Here is a 16,131-nt window from a genome sequence, read left to right on the forward strand (position 1 = left end):
GACCTCCAGGGACTTTTATCACTATTGGAGCCTGGGAGGTCACAGGAGGTGGAGGACGGATCGAGTAAGTGGACGAGTGAAAAAAAAGTGAGCAAACTAAGAAGAAAGTTAGTGATACGGCTCTGTGCCAGCCGGGAGGCCTGGGGGGTCGTGGGCGGGGGCGGACGCAGAGAAGCCCTGGGTCTGCCCCCCCCCACCCCCCTCCGGCTTCCCCGCCCCTCGCGGCAGCTCCCTCCCTCGCTCGCTGCTTATTTAACCTGGCGAGGTCGGCGGAGGCGCTCTCACTTCCCTGCAGCTGCCCGCTAGCCCGTGGCTGTGATCAGTTCGCGTCCTCCAACTCCATGGCGCTTCTTGAGCGGCTGCTGCCCCTCATCCTGGCGCTGGCCCTGGGCCCTGCCGCGACCCTGGAGGGACCCGCCAAGTCGCCCTACCAGTTGGTGCTGCAGCACAGCCGTCTCCGGGGCCGGCAGCACGGGTAAGCCAGCTGCCCAGTTGCGGGTGGAGAGGGGAAGGGACGCTCGAGTTCCGAGTGCAAGACCAGGGTAGCGCTGCGCACTGGGACGCGGGCGGCAAAGCCGGGATAGAAAGCAGGCAGCGAGAGTACTCAGAAGAGGCCATTCCTGAGCTGGGTAAGGAGAGAGGGTCGTGGGAAGCAAATGAGGAAAAGAGAGCAGAAGAAACACACTAGAGGAAGGGCTTGGGGGACCTGATCAGTGGCGCCCTACTCAAGCCAAGAACTTGAAATGGACAGGGCTTTGAGCCTCACCTCCCAGCTGACAGGAGGAAGGATGAACTGACTGCTCTTTATCCACAGTCCTTGGGAGAAGGTGACCAGGACGGACCGGAAGCCCACCTAGTGGTGCACACATTGCAAACCAGCTAGGTCCTGGTACATCCATCCACTCCAGATGTGAGACTGAAACTAGGCGTCAGCATCCTAGGTGGCCAGGTGCCTGGGAACACTTGGCCCGCTGCCCGAGACACCACCGCCTGGCACCAGAAGATACTCTTGGGCACAGCAAGGATAGTGGGCCCCTGCAGCCTCCAGATAGGTTGTTTGTTATTATAGATCATTGAATGAGAACCAACTGATAGGTGACCCTCTAGCAGCTTTTAGAGGTTATAATTGCACAGGAGAATGCCTGTCTTTATCCCGCAGAGCAGCTGGTGGGTTAAAATGCGTGCTTATGTGGTTGCAGTGCAAATCCTTACCACTAGGCCACCAGATACCTTGTACAGATGGGAAAACTGAGTCCAGAGAGGATACACCTAGGGCCCTGCAGTATGCACTAGAATGAACATTGAAGTTTACATTAAAGCAATAGTTGGGTTTGTAAATTTGGGACACTAGCTTTGTAGATATTGCTTTGAGATGCTGAAGATTGTTGGCATTAAAAGGCAAACTCAGGCAGAGGGGTTGGTCTGGTCAAGAACTCAGCATAGGCCCAGGCAGAAAGGGTCAAGATTTCCACTTCTAAAACTATAGTTCACCTGCTTTTCACTTAGCCAGGCTCATAGCTCAGAGCTACCTGATTGTGCCAATCTGCTGTATGTGCACATCTGGGGAAAACTATATGTCAGTGCCCTAATGCCATTGAGATCTAGAATTCAAATCCAGTCAGTGACTAGCCCACTGATGACTGTAGATTTGTACATGGATCAAAACCCAAGGTGCTATTGTTAGCTGCCATCAGGTCTCTCCACGACTCATGGCAGCCCATTCAATTATGAATCTGATCATTGTGATAAATAGAGTTTCCTTTGGCTGATTTTTGGAAGTAGATTGGCAGGCCTTTCTTCCTAGTCTACCATGGCTTCCACGGTCTTCTGAAATCTTCTCTGCATCATAGCAATACACAAAATACCCCACTGACAGACAAGCAATGGCTGTAATACTAACTTCACTAATTAAGAATCAACTTTGGTCCCCTTCATGGAATGCAAGAATTCTACCACAAAACCACCAGCAATCTCAAAACTTACTATAACAGGTTGATTAAAGATGACTTTACAGGTCCTTTTAAAGCTGTGGTTCCCTACACCTAAGAGTACTCTGGGAGTGAGCACATGGTGCCCCTTCATAGGGAGTAAGTTCTCTTTGTGCTTTCTTTCTGAGCTTTATTGTTTTACCTGGCCTTGCAGACACTCAGGGCTGATGTCGGGAAAAGGGAAGTTGTCCAACCACTTTGCAGCATGAAATCAAGCCAGATTGTGCAGAAGTCACACCTAGAAAGAGGAGAGCTCTGGGTACTTTTTAAAAAAATTTTTTTTATTTTATTATTTTTGTGTGCGTGTACTGTCAAATCAGATCTGACTGGTACAGGAGGAGATTGCCCCTCCTTCCCCGGCAGAGCATCTGGTGGATTCGAACCGTGCACCTCTGGGATTGTAGTTGCAGCTTCTTGCCACTAGGCCACCAGAGCTCCCCTAAGTTCTGGGTACTTAATAGGGGCTTAGGGGAGGGGAAGAATTACTTTTGACATAGGCTGTGCCTTCAAGAGGGTGAGGGGGATAGGTCAGAAAGATGAGAGGTTTGTGAAACCTGAAAGTCAAAATATGAGTAATTAGAGTTTACACTGTCCCTGCTCAGCTCATCTTGGTCCCTCTGCCTTCCTTGCTAACGAAGCTTGTCTTGTTTTCATGCTTTGATACCACAGTCAGCCTGGGAGGTTTCTATTCCTTCTGTAGTTTAGCCAGTAAGCAGGAGTAGATTACCCAGTAAGCAAGATAAGCACAGGCTTCCTTATGCTTCCTTGCTAAACCTGCAGTTACTTGTGGTGAACAATTTCATAATTTTTTTTCCACCACATCCAAGATTCTCTTTCTAGGTATGGCTGGCATCTGTCTCTCTCCCAACCCAACAGCACTTTCCTACCGAATCAGTCTGCTTTCAGATTTATTATCCCTGACAGGGACCAAGTAGTCAGTAAGAAAAGTAAGCATGGCTTACTAATGCTTACTTAATAATTGGCTTGGTCAATAAGACCTCCTGGAGGGCCCTTATATTTAAAAGTTGGACTCAAGAGATTATATTTTTAATCCCTTGTTACTCTATTTTGGAGGAACATTCTTCTAAGGCATATAGCACTGTGGTCAGTTTGCTGTGCTGAGGTGCTCTGGGTTTGCTGTGACACTGAACCTTATACCATTGGGATGTCAAATGCCATAATGGAACAACTAACTGTGCCGTAGTTGTGCCAAACACCATAACGGCTACCCATCACAGACAATGTTTGGTGGAGCTTCCAGATTGATTCAGGTTTAGACGCAGAACTGGCATACACATACACTTCCTAAATCACATGCCTCTGGAAACTATGAACTTGGAGAAATGATGATAGTTATTGTAAGATTTTGTTCATAGGGTCGCTATGAGTCATGCTTGACTCGAAGGCAATCAACAACAACAATATGTTTGTCTGTGTGTGTGTGTGTGTGTGTGTGTGTGTGTGTGAGAGAGAGAGAGAGAGAGAAAGAGAGAGGGAGGCGCAAGTGTGCACCCTTGTATTTAAAAATTGGTTGAGCCTAGTGTTATTTTATTTTGGAGGAACATTCTTTTTAGTTGTACAGCACTCATCTGTCAGTTTGCTGCACTGAGGTAATCTGGGTTTGCTGTGATGCTGAACCTTGTGCCATTGGGGGGTCAAATGCCATAAGGGTTGCCCATGGTGGACAGTGTTTTTTTGGAGCTGCCAGTTTAAGACAGGTTTGGAAGCAGAAGTGGCATCTACTTCCTAAACCACGTACCCCTGGAAACCCTATGAACTAGGAGAAACGACAATAGTAATAGAAAGGCTTCAGGCTTCTTGTTCATATTGTCATTATCAGTCAGGCTCGACTTGACAGCACTCAACAAAAACATGTATTAATAAACTGTTCTTGCCACTGAGTCAGGAGAAGAGATCTGTAGCATACCCTGCATCATTGTGACCCATACTAGTGTGACTGTGCAGTGAAGTTTCAAAAAAAGGTGCTAAGGGTCTTCCACCAAGAATCATCTCCATAGCAAACTCCTTCTATTTAGAACTAAAAAAGTCTATAGAAAGTAACACCCCCTTTAAAAAAAAATAAATATAGATGCTGTTTACTATGAGTCTCAGATATTCTCCACCTTAGTCCTTGGGGTTAATAATCTTGATTAAGTTTTTGCAGCGCACTTGGAAAGGCATTCCCTGGCCTGCTATAAGCAGACTGTTCTAAGAAATCACACGTCTGCTGCCTCACACAGAAAGGGCTCCAATCCGCAGGCGGAGGGCTGTGACAAAATGAGTACAGGCACACTGCTTTTACGCTGACCTGTCTCTGAAAGCACCAAGGGACTGTCTGGCCTTACACACATGAATATGGCACCATGTGCAAAATGGATAACCTTGTTCGGGTTCCAACACTTCATTCAGAGCAACAATTAGTGAAAAGGGAGAAAGGGGGAAAGAAATCTCTGCTATTTTAAGGAAATGTCCATGTTCCAAGACGTGAATGGAAGAAATGACAGTTGAGCTTTGCTGGACGTCAGCTTGCACCACTTTGACTTTCTTCTTCACAACAACACAAGGCCAGTTGTTGTTCATGTTCTCATTTTCTAGATGGAGAAATTGTAGCTTAATGAGACAGAGCAACTTGGTCCAGACACAGAGAACTGTTGAGAGAAGAGTGACTATGACGTGGTCTCTTGACTCCCACTTGTTTCTTTGTTGCTATAGAAAAGACTGTTAAAAAGAGAGAAGTAAGAGTGTAATCACACTTCCAAATGCCAACAACCAAAAACTGGGCTGAATCTCCTCAAGCGCATGGTCTCCAGTCCACACTAAATAATGCAGTTAAACTTGAGGAAGATGAACCAGAAGTGCCTCCATGGCTTGTTGATTTTGATTAAATGTCGGCATACATCTCTTATGTATGCAGCCCCCCCTGATGTGAGAGGAGCAGTCCCAGCAGCCCCCAGCCTCTGTTCCTGTCCACTCCTGTCTCAGAAGGCAGCAGCCGTGGACACTCACTCTGCAGAGGAGTGTGGGAGCTACAGCCGTAAGAGACTCACTGAAGATCTGCCAGGTGCCTACGAAAAGTTGCAGGGAATTCATTGACAGTAATAGTTTCCTGCAAGGCTGGGTAGATGAACTTCTAAGATTGGATAGCCATTAACAGCACCTCAGGCATGACATATGGCCAGTAGGGACTTTTCCGAGATCAATTGCAAGCCACTGTCTCCTATGACTACCAGGAAGCAACAGGGAAGGAAGGTGGTGGTTAGACCTGGCTGGGACTAGGAGATGTGAGCTCTGCTCCCCCGCCCCCACCAGCTTGTGGCTTCCTTTCCTGGCTTAGCTTCCCAAGCCTTCGGTTCCTGCATTGATTCACTAGTATTTACTGTGTCCCCTTGGCTCACTCATCTTTGCCTATTAACACATTGCTGCACACTTTTTAAATTGACAACCATGCTTAGAAACACATTTGCCATGGAGCTCTGGTGGCCTATTGGCAAGAAGCTGCACTGCAATCCCAGAGGTACATGGTTCAAAATCCACCAGATGCTCTGCTGCAGAAGGAGGGGCAATCTCCTCCTGTACCAGTCAGATCCAATTTGATGGTCCACACACAAAAAATAATTAAAAAAAAAAAGAAACACATTTGCCGTCAATTGCAGCAACGTGTTAAAAAGCAAACTAGACAGAGGTGACAGCTGTATAGCCACAATAACAGATCAGAATGACACCCTAACTCAATCATCTGAATGCCTGTTTAAGAGTGGACTAAGTTCTTGCAGCCAATACAGTGGGGATGGTAGATGTAGTTCTCACTACAATGTCAGTGTGTTCCTAAAAAATACTGTGCACATCAATGATAGCAACAGATAACATTTTTAAAGTACTAGAGAAACTGATATTAAAGAAAACTCCTTGCATTCCAGCTCTCTAGGAACAGAGGTTTTCTTGAATCCCTCATTTCTGTTTCCTTTCCTCTGCCCTGTAAGATGAACTGCCTGTCCCGGGCTCATTAGTACCCCTCCCCATTGCACCTTGCAGCCACGCAACCTCCTTGAGCCAAGGACAAAATGAAGGTCTCACTATCTCAAGACCTGAGCAGGATTCAAGTCAGGGCTCAGTACAGCAGAATAACATGCACAAAACCAGAATCCCACGGCTCTGGGAAAGACTTCCCAGCAGAACCCCAGGGCATTGGTACTCAGCTTTCCACAGAGTTTCTGGGAATTCTTCTGAGCTGAATGGTTCTAGGAGTGGTGTTTTCAACAAGTCTCATCCAAGCTCCTTCTCCACCCTGACCTCGTGCTAGGCTTTGTCTAGACTCTGAAATAATGAAAAAGGTGGAGCACTTGTGTTTATGGTACTTTCAGGGCAGTTGAAGAGAGAGAACATACTCACCTTAGTTATCAGTTACAAAGCCATGTTTGGTGGCCAGCATCAAACAAGGGATATGGTGGTTATGTCCCAGATAAAAGGAAGGAAGGAATGTGGAGTCAGTGAGGCAAAGGAGGAGGGGAAATTTCAGTGAAGATCTGAGTAATGATGACAGGGTTAAATGCAAGGAGGTCTATTGCAGTGATCCTGACAGCTATGTGGACATTCCCAGTAGATTGTCCTGGGAGCCAGGCAGCTGACATGGGGTACAGAGTGTAGAGCTGCCTGGGAGGTCCTGGAGCATGCTGTCGGCCTTATCCACAGGACACTGGGTCTGGCTGAAAGACTGGAAGTTTTGAATGCAGTGCAAGGTCAAGTGCAGAGAAAGTCCAGCGTCTTCCCTAATGGCTATTTTGCTTATAAGCATGCCGCTTTTACTTTGTCACTTTTCTCAATCTGTACATACAATTGGAAACTTTCAGTGTTTCTTTGATTTGCACTCTTTGATTATCTGTGTCAAAGAAGGATGATTTTATGAAATTACATCAAGGTGTACAATATACCTCATGATTTTATTTTTCATTCAGAAGGGCTGAAGGAAACCTAGGTCAGGGAGGCAGTGTCTACTTCCAAGCCACTGCCTGCACATCACTGTGCAGATGGGATCTCCTCCATCCTTAGGCACTTCTAAAGCCCTAGGATGAGTAAATGGTGGGAAGCATATCACATGGGGTGGGTGCGCTAGCCATCTTGCTGACGCTGTTGCTTATTTTCAGCCCCAACGTGTGCGCCGTGCAGAAACTCATTGGCACCAACAAGAAGTACTTCACCAACTGCAAACAGTGGTACCAACGGAAAATTTGTGGCAAATCAACGTGAGTAATCACCCTACACCACCAACCACCAAGCAGGCTGTGTTGCATGCTGCCAGCAACAGCACCCTCAGGCCTGGGCCAGCCTTCTAAATGGTCAGGCCGCCTAAGAACCACGAAGACACACACACGTGCAGACATGCTAGGGAACTGTCTGTGCTTGGGAGTGGCGTTTTTAGTAAGCTGGCCAATTTTGGTTGGCATTTTTAAGGCTGCTGTCAAGACTTAGATACATTTTTCAAGGCTGGTTTGGGATTTTAAGAAGGTTGAAATGTATGTGCTTTTTCATCCTCATTATATGATACAGATATTTGATAGAAAAGCCACGGGTGTGTGACTTGGGAAAGAAGGCCCATTGTTGAGCTTATGCTAAAAAAAACAAAAACAAAAACAAAACAAAAAACACCATCCCTCTTCTGTGGTGCTAAGGTAGATAAATTAAAAAAGACTTAGAGGGCTTGGGAATACACATGAGATACCAAAATGTGTTAAGGACTTGGCCTCATATGTCCTGCTACAACTCACTGGTGCTTATGTAGGCAAGCTGCTTCATTTTTGGAATCCTTAATGACTTCATCTGCAAAATGGGGATAAGAGTAGGACCTGCCTTGCATGGCTGTTATGAGGATTAAATGGGGGAAAGATTCATGTCTGCATACAGTGCCTGTCACATATCCAGTGCTCGAGAAATGTTAGCTGCTAAGTAGCTGAGAATTGATATCAACTTAAACCGAACAACATTATTATTATTATTATTATTATTATGCCAGATTTTGCAAATCTACACTGCACCAACATACTTGAGAATGCCAATAGGGTGTGAACCAGTTTAGCTACAGTAGGACTGGGTATTCTTGTCAGCACGCAGAGAAACAGCATTCACTGCCTGATGGCCTGGTGGAAACAGTAGCGTGCATGTTCTAACAGAAACTTTCCGAATTCCGGGGAAACCTAATCTGTTTTGGCGTCAACCGTGCACAGCTTTCAAAGCTGGCTCCCTCCTGCAGACAGGAAGACGAGTTGTGGGAAACCTTGAGCCACTTGTGAGGCCTGATCTTCCTCTTGTCTACAGAAGCTGAGGATTAAGAAACTCTAAGCCACTACCTTGAACCCTTTCCAATGCTGGAGGTTTTCAAATTTATTGCTTGTAGCATTGCCTCTGAGCAGACATCTCCAACTTAATAACCAACTAAAGCAAGGAAAAACACACTTTTCTTCATAGATATAAGTATTTTATGGGTACAAATACTTCATCTTGTGACCTTGATTATGTGAGGTAACTAGCAACCCTATTATACATCAAGAGATATTAGGAGTCTTGGCCGGGCTGGGAGAGAACAGAAGAGTCTGAGGTGCCTGCCTCAGGCAGGTCTATGACAATGGGCCCCCGGCCTGTTGAGAGCCCAGACTCAAGGCTGAGAGTTGACTGAACACCTGAGAGTTGAGGACGCACCTTCAGGGACGGAGAACTGCTACCAGCAGCCGTTGTTGCTGCGTTGGACAAATAGTGATGAAGCAAATTTTATACACATCCTTCTATGGTGCTTGGATTGAAATGGGGGCTGGGGGGTGGGAAACCCAACACAGCAAAGGCTTCTGTTTTGTTTTCTTTGACTTCTTCCCAAGTGTATATATTATGTACTCAAATAAACAGCCAATTAATTAATTAAATACAAGGCCAGGTCCCACATAATTGATTTTTGGAAGATAGCTAAAGGGTGACAAGAAAATGACTCTTCTACATCTCGGAAACAAAGGATTTAGATGCCCCTCCTCTGTTAATTCAGCTTTCCATGAAAGGGACCCCACTAGGATGGCCAGCTTGTGGTACAGTGAGGTCTGCCATCCTGTTTCACCATGTCTCTTGTGTTGAAGCATTTACTTGATGAGGCAGCAATAGCTTGATAACCATCCCTGGGCATTCCCAGGTGACATTGTTGTAGGTGATGATTGCCTCGGCTTATTGTCACTTGTCCCCTGCATTTCTCACGATCGCTGTGCCAGGACAAGGCACAAGCACGTAACTGTGTGTTGGCAAAATGGTTTCTACTCACTGAGTCTTCCCCTCTGGGGTATGTTGGCCCTGAGAGTGTGGTGTGTGACGGAGCAACCAGTGGGGAGACAAGAGCCTAGGAAAACAAGGATGCGAGGTTTAAAGGTATCACGCAAAGCCCAATACCCAGTCCCAGCTGACGACCAGACCTTACAAAGCCAGAGGACATTCTTCACATTCAACTCTTGCATGTTGTTTTGGGCAGCTTCAAAAAGAGGAAGAAGGATAGGAAAACATGAGTGGATAGAAAATTTCATGATGCAGGACAAGAAAGGCCCTTCCTGGAACAGCACGTGCAGTATCAGGAAGGCAGGGTTCACTTGGAAAGGATCCAGAGAGCTCGGATAGGGAAAGAGGAAGAAGCTGAACTCATCACTGGCGTCTAGAGAGGCGTGAGCAGGAGCAGCCTCGTAGTGTGCTTGTCCACCCCAGACAGGGACCTCAGAGGGAGTGCCACCTGACCACCACCCTGTGGCCACAGTTAGAGAACCATGGTGATCAGGAAGGAAAGGAGTGCTGTCTGGAATGGGTGTCACTCTGGCAAAGTTGTTGTTGTTGTTATTGTGTACCATTGAGTTGGAACCAACCCATAGCTGACCCTCCAGCAGGTTTTCGGAGGCAGTTACTCACACAGGAGGAGGTTGCCCATCCTTCTCTCGTGGAGCGGCTGGTGGATTTGAACTACATGGCTTTGGGATTGTAGCACAGCTTCTTGCCACTAGACCACCAAAGTTCCCTGCAAAGCAGGTACTAGATGCATTTATTTGAGTAAGAAACTAACTTGGAAATGGGATTGTGATGATGGTTCGTCAAGCAAAGAGAATTCTCTTAGCAGTTGGCCAACATAGGCTGATATGGCAATGGGAATTTTCTCAGCAAGACCCCAGAGAGGAGGCTGGGAGGAAAGGAAGGAAAATGTCAAATGTCAGAGGGCAGGCACAGGTCGTCAGAGGATCCAAGGAGACCAGAGGAGAATGTGAACTTGAAGACAGGCTACAAAAAGGCGTCGGGACAAGCCTGGTAAGGCAGGGGCCTAGAGCCTTGTCTGCTGCTGTGAGGCCCTGCGTGCTTCCCCCACAGAGGAGAGGACAGGTCACGCTCAGCACTCATGCTGTCAGGTGTTGCTACACTATCAACCTCACATCTTTAGAAAAATAACTTCAGTGCATTTCAAAAAGAGAAGAACTCAAGTCTCTGGTGTTATTTGCCAAGCCCAACATATGGATTTTATCACAGAAAATGGTTATAAATGGGCCCCTCTTTAGTGACTTGAGTAAATTTTATTACTTGGAAATTCACTTTAGCTTTTATTTCAGATCTTAAAAAGAACCGGAGTGATGCAATGACTATTCAAACAAAGGGATCGGGGGTGGGGGGTAGCGAGGGGCGCGGGGACAGCATCCCATTCTGTGATTTCTGGCCACAGTTAATCAGTAACCATAAAATTTTTTACGTGCAGCAACTTGAGCGATGGTGCAGGAAATTGTGGTCAGGGTGCCTTACTGCCTCCTGACAGGCCACCTTTGTTTAAGCATCACTGAGAGGGAGGCTGTTTAACAGCCAAGTTGGAGCTGACATCATGAGTGTGTAATGGTCTGTAGCAGGAGCTCCGCCATCATAAACGTGGCACAGGGAGGGCCAGCGCAGCGGCTAACAGGTAGAAGTGACGTTCATCCTTTTCAAAAGTCTTGAAAATTATTTCCTGAGCAGCACATTTCACAAGGGCACTAGGCGTTCCCTGGAGCCACGATGAGCTGGCAGCACACCCTTGTTTCTGCAGTAGCAGCATTGCTTTGCCCAAGGACTCACAGATTAGAACTTCATCAACACAGAGTTAAAGTTTGGAGATTTCACTTCTATCCATGCCAGCTGGTGCAGAGCCAGGCATTTCCACCAGCTGGCAGGAAGACTGTTTCTAGTGGATCTCATTGTGGGCAGGTTACCCAAAGCCATAACACGTGAAATTGAACAACTTAGAGCCTTTATCTTCCCTCTCTTCCCCATATCCCACAAATCTAATCTAAGGCAATGAAATGAGGCAGGTGAGAAGTTACCCGAGAAAGCCAATCATCGCTAAGGCCCACACCAGCGCTTCCTTCCCTGCTCCATATCCCCCTGTAGTCAGCTGGGAACCTGTTGATAATGTGCTCCAAGATTGACTCTGACAGTTGGGCAGTACTTCCTGAAGGTTCTGTTCTACTCCTGTAAACTGCAAAGAGGCTCCTTAGCTGACATGTACTTTGTTCTGTTGGGGACTTAGAGAAACCTTTGTACTATCTAGGGTACGGCTTCTAACCCCTCAAGATGTCTACATCAAATTCCTGTAAGCTGTGGATCTGTTTCCTTACTTAGCAAAAGGGGCGTTGCAAATCTGATTCAGTTACACATTTTGAGATGGAAAAAGTATCCTGAACTATCTAGGTGGGTCCAATGTTGTGGTTAGGGCCCATGTGAACGGGTCAGAGTAAGAAAAGCTGAAGTTGGAATAATGCACCACAAGAGAAAAAAAAATGGGGGCTGCCTCTAGAAATTGGGGAGGAGGAAGAAATGGGTTATTTCTTGGAGCATCTGGAAGGAAAGCATCTTCTGATTTTAGCTCTATTATACTGACTTGAGATTTCTGACTTCCTCTGCAAAATAATATTTTTTTAAACCACCGAATCTGTGGTAATTTTTACAGCATCAGTGGTGAATGGATGCAAATTCCAACTGTGGAATTCTATAGATGTATTATTGGGGAGGGGGGTGTTGCAATGTGATTTAGCCTGTGATCTCATGCAAGGCATTGCTTTCAATGAAGTTAACCTAATATCTCTTTTAAGTTGCATTCTTAGAGGCTTGTTAGTAGAATCTCAACAGTTGAGTGCTTATTGCTTGTGTGGTTGTTGTTGTTGTGCACTATTGAGTTGGAATTGACCCATAGCTGACCCTCCAGCAAATTTTCAGTGGCACTTAATCATACAAGAAGAGATTGACTATCTTTCTCCCATGGGACAACTGGTGGATTTGAACCCAGTGCCTTTAGGTTGTCAGTGCAGCCCTTGACTACTAAGCCACCAGGGCTCCCTGCTCAGATGGTAGTTCATTCAGTTCACACAGTTGTACTAGAAGATCAGGAGATCATTGCCTCATTAGCAGATGGGGAGAGTGAGGCTCAGAGAAGCTGAGTTGCTTAGTCATCCAGCAGGGCAGTGCAGGAGTTATGCCCTTTCTACTCCGTGGCCCCCAGGGACAGACAAGCCTAATAGCTAATACCAATGGCTTGGGGAGGTCCTTAAGTTCCTTTAGAACCTGGGTGATCTGTAGCATGTGTTTTAGATCTCTAACTGGATCCTCAAAACATATAGCCCAAGGTCCCAAAGATAAGACTTTCTAAGGGTAGGCTGAAACTCCTTGGTCCAGAGATGTCAACCTTCTCGTCATCCCCCGTCATGTAGTCATTTGGATCCTTTGCTGTATGGATATCCCTAATGCCTAATTTGATGAGAGGTCTTGGGAGCTAAGGAAGACAGCCAGCAAACAGAAGCCTACGGCATGCTGTCAGACTCTGCACATTGATTGCCATAGCAACATAAGGACATTTTCTAAAAATGTTCTCCTCTTTAGGAGCCAGACCCCGGTGAATGAGATGGTGGTGGGAAACTTTGGTGGTGGACAGTAGGTTAAGTAAGTTCTGATTTTCCACCTGGAGTCTGTGAAGAATCAGAGCTGTTGCATTTCTGAGGCCAAGAGGGCAGAAAGTGAGCCACTCCAGCAGGCAGCCCCAGGGGCAGGTGGGACGTCTAGACATTAAGGTCTGTGTTTGCTCTGGGATTCTGCTTGGAAACCCTGACACACTGAATGGTTTACCTTCTGTCACAGAAGACTGGCTCTCAGTCTCTAGACTTTGCTCCTCCTCCTCCTTCTCTGAATCTAGTTAATCCTTGCTCATTTACAGCAGAGCAGAGGGCCAAAACCATGAAGCACAATTGGGAAAGGATGATTGTTTGTTTTAACTTATAGTATGAATTTCTTGGAAAATTACTTGGGGGAGTGAAGTACAAATATATCTTTTTTATCCAATCAGAAGCAAAAATTACTATAAGAAAATTGAGAAGAGCCCTCTACAACCTTCATTTAAAAGTTGTTCTTCTAACCTGGAAAGCTAGAGTAAGATCATTAATATCTCACTGCCATAGTTATTGTTGGTTTTAGGTGCTGTCAATTTGAATACAACTTATAGCAACCCTATAAACATATCTGAACTCATTCTGTCTTGTTTCATCCTCAACATCTCTGACATACTAGAGAGTTCATTACTATAGTCATTATGTCAATCCATCTAGTTAGTCTTTCTCTCTTTCGCTGACCCTCTACATTTCCAATCATGATGCCCCTCTCTAAGGAATAGCCTCTTCTAACAACATACCCAAAATATGTGAGACTTTAATCCTAACAGCTTCCACTGGTGAGACTAAGTTCAAAGGCTCTGAGCAAGAAGCCTGGAACTGGTGTGGCACTATGGGAGGCTCTCTACTGCCCATCCTTTCCTCCATCATCCTAGAGATGACATCAGGTCAGGACATCTATGGCTGTGTAATTACCAAGTCCCCACCTACAGCACCTGTATTTTTCCAGGGTTCAGAGACCAAGTAGGCTGACTCACAGCTAAAAACTGGAAGACCTGATGTGAACCACTGTTGCAATTTCCAAAAAAAAGCAGCCCTCTGCTTCCCTGGAGCCAGGCGGACCTATTAGAGAGGGGCTGATACTATGGGGGCCATTGAGATCAAGTAAACACCATGAGTTAGCTGCTCTACCATCCCAACCCATAAGCCCCACTCACACCTGTGTGTTTAAAGTTACACAGATGCCACGCTGTGAGCAGCAGAAGCACAGAGGAGAGAGCCAACAGGGCCAAGGATGAGGAGAAAGCTTCCTGGCAAAGAACAGTTAGCTATGAAAAAGCCTTTAGCTGTGGGAGTCTTTGTTGCCTGAGCCTCCTCTGTGGCTTTTGCCGGAAGCATCCGCGTGTGACTGTAAAAGCTGGTCCAGCTGCCGTGGAACATGAGATGTAGTGCAGAGCCCCACTTGGGAGGCACAGGATGTTCAGCCGGGTGCTGACCCTCACTACCTATAAAGAGCACTTATGTCTTGTAAAGGTCAGACTTTCTAATATTATTCACTTTCCCTTAAATATTTGCATTATCAAGAACAATGGAAAAGGGATTAGACTTGATGAAATGTGAGGTGAATCCTAGGCCTGCCCCTGCTCAGCTGTGATCTTCAGAAACCTCTCCGCCAGGGTCCCTTGCAGCTCTCGGCCTCATTCTGAGTGCCTTTCACCATGCTGAGACTCTCCTGCTTACATCTGTCCCATCCTCCCCAGCCAGTCAGGTCTCCATGCATCCTGGGCACACTCAACACTCTGGCTACCAAGAAGTTCACACTTAGGGAGTTAGTTTTCTTTTGTTCTCTCTCTTTTTTTTCTTATGTACTTGTGAGGCCATCTGAACAACTGCTCAGATCTCATCGGGTTTGGTTTTGTTTTGTTGGTTTTTTGAGTTTTGGAGGGGAGATGTGTGAACTAAATAGCCAGCCTCATGAAACAAGAGTCTTGGCCAGCTTGTCCAAGTTCTCCCAGCCATGGTATGCACAAGGGGCCCCAAGAGAGGACTTTAGGGGACAAGACTCATTCTCCAGCTATACTTCTCCAATCATTAATTTCCACATAGATAGTTTTTGAAAGTGAAGTTTTAGTGACTTGGCCTAATTCTACATCCCCAGAGAGAACCTGGGATTCCATGCGTAAGTCTTCCCTGGTTCAATGGATTCAAGGCTTGGGACTCCTTCTAGGTTTAGCTAGAAGTTAACAGTCACTCACTTCCCAATGCCTACAACTGCCCCATTAGGTGCTGGTGGGATGTGGCTCTGTGACAGTGAATATTGCTCTATCCATTGGCTGGGATCATGAAATGTGAAATAGAAAGGAACCTTAGAGATCCTTTAGTTTCATTTCACCCCAAATATATATATCAAGAAACTGAGACTCAGAGAGAGAAAAGGGCTTTCAAGATCACCCTGCTAGTTGATCCAACATAAGCCAAGTCTTCTGATTCTAGCACAGTTTCAATTATACAACACATCTTTTGAAAAGTTATCAATCAACTAGTACTTCTTTTACAAATAACTTTCGTTTCTACAGATGAAATTCTGAGGCCATCAGCCAGTTTTCCCCGGTAAGTACAGTGATGAAATGTTAGAAAGGAACAAGACAGAGGAGGGCCAAGAAGGAGGGGTAGGCGGAGGTGAGACGTGTGAACAGCAGGCAAAGGAAATGCATAGGCTGTCATTCCTCAGTCATCTCTTAGGGGTCCTGTTTCTGGCACAGGAACACTGAAAACTCCTTAACAACCTGAGAATCCTAGTGAACCTATCTTGGAAACAGCTCTGCGGGTTGCAGATGAGCCAGGCTTTTATTCACATGACTGACTAAGGCTTCCTGAGATGACTCCAGTTGGATTAACTACAGCAATATGTCCAGGACACACTGAACACACCCACTGCTCTCCAAAGCCCTTATTTCTTGCCTGCAAGTCCTCTGGTGACCTGACACCCTGTGAAAGACCCACCGTGAGCAGTTCTGTGTTAAAACACATTGCGTGTCTATAAGAAAACAAGGAGGACACAAGTGTTTGAATGTCTTTCCAACAGAATGGCTGCATTAACAGTGTGAGTGCAAGGATAGCCTTGGGTAGAACTTTGGCAGATTGACTTTTTTTAATTCTTATTAAATTTTATTAATTTTAATGAACATTTACAGGGATTTTGGGTTTTCATTCCTTCATTGCTGCACCATTCTCTCTACCCTCCT

At 46.0% G+C, this 16,131-nt stretch overlaps 1 protein-coding gene across 1 annotated transcript in view; it reads left to right on the forward strand.

Moving 5' to 3' along the window:
* The first annotated feature begins 212 nt into the window (after nt 1–212).
* TGFBI (transforming growth factor, beta-induced, 68kDa) overlaps nt 213–16,131 on the forward strand; it is a 40,802-nt gene continuing 24,883 nt past the window's right edge. The window contains exons 1-2 of the mRNA XM_006899486.1: nt 213–475; nt 7,130–7,228. Coding sequence (XP_006899548.1) covers nt 342–475; nt 7,130–7,228 — 233 coding nt within the window. The 5' untranslated portion in view covers nt 213–341. The remainder of the gene's footprint in view (nt 476–7,129; nt 7,229–16,131) is intronic.

Source organism: Elephantulus edwardii, unplaced genomic scaffold, assembly GCF_000299155.1.
Source record: "Elephantulus edwardii isolate Elephantulus edwardi_28Jun2011 unplaced genomic scaffold, EleEdw1.0 scaffold00259, whole genome shotgun sequence".
Classification (NCBI taxonomy): Eukaryota; Metazoa; Chordata; class Mammalia; order Macroscelidea; family Macroscelididae; genus Elephantulus; species Elephantulus edwardii.